Source organism: Nestor notabilis, unplaced genomic scaffold (genome assembly GCF_000696875.1).
Source record: "Nestor notabilis isolate BGI_N333 unplaced genomic scaffold, ASM69687v1 scaffold1633, whole genome shotgun sequence".
Lineage (NCBI taxonomy): Eukaryota > Metazoa > Chordata > Aves > Psittaciformes > Psittacidae > Nestor > Nestor notabilis.
Window position 1 is genome coordinate 42821 of NW_009921334.1, and position 4932 is coordinate 47752.

At 39.9% G+C, this 4932-nt stretch overlaps 1 protein-coding gene across 1 annotated transcript in view; it reads right to left on the bottom strand.

The window, feature by feature from the left end:
- Window positions 1-753: 753 nt before the first annotated feature.
- ST6GAL2 (ST6 beta-galactosamide alpha-2,6-sialyltranferase 2) overlaps window positions 754-4932 on the bottom strand; it is a 22931-nt gene continuing 18752 nt past the window's right edge. Inside the window, exon 5 of the mRNA XM_010011097.1 lies at window positions 754-1681. Coding sequence (XP_010009399.1) covers window positions 1413-1681 — 269 coding nt within the window. The 3' untranslated portion in view covers window positions 754-1412. The remainder of the gene's footprint in view (window positions 1682-4932) is intronic.

The window sequence follows — 4932 nt, forward strand, 5'->3', positions numbered from 1 at the left end:
CACAAAAAATACTTTCCACCACAACCACTCAGCTATTCTTTTCAGTGCCCCTTTGAGATGTCTGCGTTTTTACTGCAGGGACATGAGGAGGATATTGTTGTGCTTTTGTGTACATACGTTCCCGCTGAACTTACCCTCAAAGAAAATGTGCAGTTGTGGGGAAAAAAAAAAAGAAAAAAAAAGAATATTAACCTCCTGCTGCTTGGAAAATCTGAAACTGAAGTCTTCCTATGGAAAATAGTGTTCTTAAATAGATTAGCAACCAGGCAGATTTTTAGGAGTGCCTTAGAGAATATTCTCATTGTGTGTTATGAAGGAAAATACTGAATTATCTCCATATGCAATCCGTAGTCAGGTTTTTTGCAAGCACTGCAGCTTCTCTGGAGTGTAGTCTTTCAAATATTAAATAAAAAATGCTGATATCCACTCCCTATACTTTCTTAACAGCAGTAACTTGTGAATAAGTGAGTTTGAGTCAGATCTCAATGAAATACCTAACAAGGGATGTCTAATCCTAAATGCTATCTTTGCTGCAGAAAGGTGAGCTCCCTCTATGCTTGCTTTCAGCGTGATGGGTGAATGCTGCACAGCCTCCCTTGTCTTTCTCTTTTTCTTCTTTATCTGTGCAGACCAGGGGAACAATAAAATTTCCACCTCACACCCTCTTGATAGGCCTCCCAGGGAGAGTTCTTTTCCTGAATGGGTTACAAATATGTCTGTTGCTCTCTAAAGAAACATTTCTGACTTACTTCCGCCCTATGTGGTCAGTGTGAGCACTGGGTGTCTAGCATCCGAAGCACATCCAGTCAATTAACTGGTCTAGCTGTGTGTACAGCCATCTCCATCTGCACTGATTTCATAGCCACCGTAAGGCCCCCTGTACAGCTGGAGGCTTGTAACTGAGCCTGCATATGAACAGGAATTAAAAGTCTACTCTAGTCAATGACTGCACAGCTCAGAGGAGCGATTACTTCATTCTTGGAGAGTGTGAAAACCCCATGGAGCCATGAGAAACACTGCATTGTTCAACTGGCTCTCTGTACATGAACAATAGAGGCTGTTTCACAATGCCAGATTTGACAGTTAAATAAGTTCATTAAAAAAAAGTTACAGTCTAGCATATGTGGCACAAGAGACCACTGACAAATTCTGACATTCACACCCACAACAATACATTATATTTCTGCCTAAGTATGTCCTTTGCACCTTTCATGAGCTAAGCCTTTTTCTCAACTATTTGCAAAGCAGTAATAAATACTCAGGCTCAGAAAAGAAGTATTCATGCCTGCTACTTAATTACAATTTATAGACTCAAGACTAGATTGGTCTAAGATACATTTTTCAAGTATTCTTCTCTTGTTTATAGTACGACAGTAGTACCTTATTGCACATTGTTTCTGAAGGACTCTCTTCTACAAGTGTGGGAAATTATTTCGTTTGGGGCACTTGACAGCTTTGAACCCTGGCAAAATGACTTTCCCCTTCCGATACAGATCATCCTGCAAACCTTTGTTCATCCTTTGCACCAACAGTTTCTCATAAAGCAGTGGGTGGTAGGCCCCTAAGGTACAAGCTGCATCGTAGTAGAGTTCATGGTAGTGACATAGGTCGGTCTGTCGGACTGAAGGGATGTATTCGTACACATGCACTTCGTTACACATGGACATCATGATGAGGATACCTGAAGGAGAAAGTGAAAACAAAAGTGAACCCCAGATTTCACCTTTCTCTCAGAAATTTCCCTGCAGTCATCCAATCTTGTCTTTCTTTCCTGATTTCCTTTGCTGTTGCACACCTTAAGTATTACTTCTGTAAAACCATTAAGTGAAGTAATTGATCTTTATATTAGAGCAGCTTTCACTTATCCCCGATACATAAAGACTGCAATCCCTGTAGAGTCAATGGGGCAGGACAACAACCATAAGGAAAAAGTAAAAAGCCTGTAAAGGGCTTGCGTACCACCATCAGCCTCTTTCAGTGAGAAGACTGCTCTTTCAACCTCCCCCCCTTTACCCTGTCCTGTCCACAAAACATCCAACAAATGAAGCAGGACCTAATGCAGCTCATACTTTTCTTTTTTTTTTGAGTCAGCTGATCAATTTTCTTGTATATTATCAATCTAATTAATTAATTAAATTAATTAAGAATATCAATTTAATCTACTTAGCAAGACAGACCAGGTCTTTATATTCACTTGCAGAATACAGAAGACATACATACACATGGAGTAGTAGTCCGTGTTTCTAAGGTCTCTTCTGGTTACTTCCACCGCATCCAGAGCTAAACTCTGGCCTGTCAGGTGCAGGATATATATAAAAAAATCCAGGTATGCCCATTCTATCCTCCTCTGTGCTTTCGGATATGCATCTTTCAAATATTTACACACATATTAATCTTCAAGGCTATGAAGAATCTGACTGATTTCCCTTTCCATTTTTGTCCACCACGGCAAGGGGAAACAAGAATAGAAAGATGGGCCAGTATCACCTATGTTGTGATCAGAAGCAGACCAGGACAGATTCAGGAGGAAGATAGGTGGGCTTTTGCAAACTCTGTTCTCCTGCAGCAGAACTGTAAATCTGTACTAGCAGAAGGTCCTTTTAGCTTTGAAATGAAAGAAATCTTACTGGTGCAGCCACACATTTTCGAAGGGCTGCATATCAGGTGTTGAGCAACAGCACTGTCTAAGCTGCAATGCTTTCACATCAGTCACAGCTTCTGAGAGCCTCTTCTGTTTCACATAGTCACGTGAAAGGGAAATGATGAAGTAAACTGTGCTTAACTTTTTTTTTTTTTTTTTTTTTAAGATTTCACTTAAATATTAAAAGTATAATAAAATGTCTCAAAGCAATTGTTGCACTACTGGTATCCCTGTCTGCTGAATATGACTGTCAGTTCTTAGAGGAGACAGCTGTATAGTTCTGCTCACTTTGCACTTACAAATGAGAACTGATGTTATTTGTTTTTTTCTGTACAACAGCTTTGGAATCGTAACACATCAAAGGTGTTTTGGGTAAATCTCACAGTTGAAAAAATTAACATAAAAAATTATTTTGGTTCATTAATTAAGGAAAGACATTTCTGAAGTTCAGTTTGCAGTTTGGGAACACACAGATTTCAATGGCTTGCTAATGAAAAGAACCTTATGTTCTCCCTGCTGTGTATCATTAGCTTATCAAAATGATTTTTCCCTGCCTGATGTGTGAAGTAACTGAAAACCAATTACTTCTGTGATTAAATCTTCTTTTATCACAAATGAAAGGTTCTGAAAATGTTTTAGATTGTTTTACAGCTTAACACTCTACAGAGTCTGTGGTCTTAGAAAAGCTAAGTATATCAATTTCAAAGAAAAGTCCACAAATGTAAGCAAAGTATGAGCTTAATAAACCATGTTTCCTTGCCTCCAAGGTGTTATAAAGATGCTTTGAATTGTAGCCTGCCTAGAAACTATGCCTAGAGTTCTGTTTGTTGTTTCAGTTTTACAAATGCTTTCGCCAGCTTTTCCACTGCCAGCCTCCTTCTTCCACTGGTGGAGACCCTACCTGCCACTCCAAGGTAACCGTTATCCAGCTGAACCAGAGGACAGACGGTAGAAACGTGTGCAATAATGAACCACATTCAGAGACAGTAAAATGACTTCTCTCCTGCACCCAGAGCCAAGCCTGGAGCCGGTTTCAAAAGCTCTACCATCAGTCTGTTAGGAAAACTGGCTTTTACTGAAAGTACAAGCCTTAACCACAGTGTGTTTTGTTTCACTGCCACATTACCCAGCTAACCTTAAAATTAATAAATGAAGTTGATATTTGTGGGATAGGAAAACTGTCAAGAACGAAAACTGGCACTCCCTTATAATTTCCTTAATAACCACAAAGATGGCCACGTCACTGCAAGTGTAGTGCAAGAAGGACAAAATTCTAAGCACTATCACTGACTTTCCTGTAAATCAGTTAATAGAGCACCTAGAGTTTTAGTTCTTAGTGATCTGTGGATCAATGTCCTCCAGAATCAAGGCACACTGGGATATTTAGTTTAGCTTCTTGCCTTTCCTGTCTTGTTCCATCCAATCCATGTCTTTGGATTTCAGATTAAGTTGCTCATAAATAACCGTAGTTTCTGTCAGTCCACTCAAGTTTTTGCTCATGCTGGACAATGATGTTTTGAGGGAGGGAAGAAACTCTATTCTGTGGAATAATAGTAGTCAATGCCAGACTTTTTCTCCTTTAGCATTATAGACCTGCAGCCAAGGAGACCAATGGTTTGGTACAGCCAGCACTCCCAAGTACCTATGGGCAAGATCCCAGGGCATGCAGGACTATACAGTCAATCTACATGAACCTGAGGAAGTAGGTCCCTCCACTTCACTGTCACAGCTTTCAAATTCTGCCTTGGAATGTTCTGCTTCTGCTGTTCCATTCAAAAACAGAGAGTAGTGTAGCACTATACAAAAAAACCCAATAAAAAATGGGGTGGTGCTAAAAAAAAACCCCAAACCACAAACCAAGCAGCTTTTTTTGGAAAAAAAGCTGTTTCTTTGTATGAATACAGTCCTCACTAAAGTAGGGAATAAATGGGTTCATTTCTGTCCTGTACCTTAGAGGATGTGAAGCCCCTCCACATGGGACAGCCCTAGTGGTGTAGAGCTGTTACTGCTATCTAAGTTTATACAAAATCTTTAAAACAATAGTGACAGTTTAGACAATGAGGACATTTACACCAGTCCATGTATTAGGATGTATTCAGTTTTTACTTTCTAATGCCATGTCTGGCTTGTTTTTCTTAAGCCCCTAGAACAGCACTGCTAACAGAGCTCCCTGCGCTACCTGCCTCATGTTCCTGCCCATGTTTCTTAGTACCGCTCTTTAACTCAATTTCTTTCTTTCCTTGGTGCTAACAACACTGCAGTGAGTTACTGGCATCTGTATCCAGCAGGAA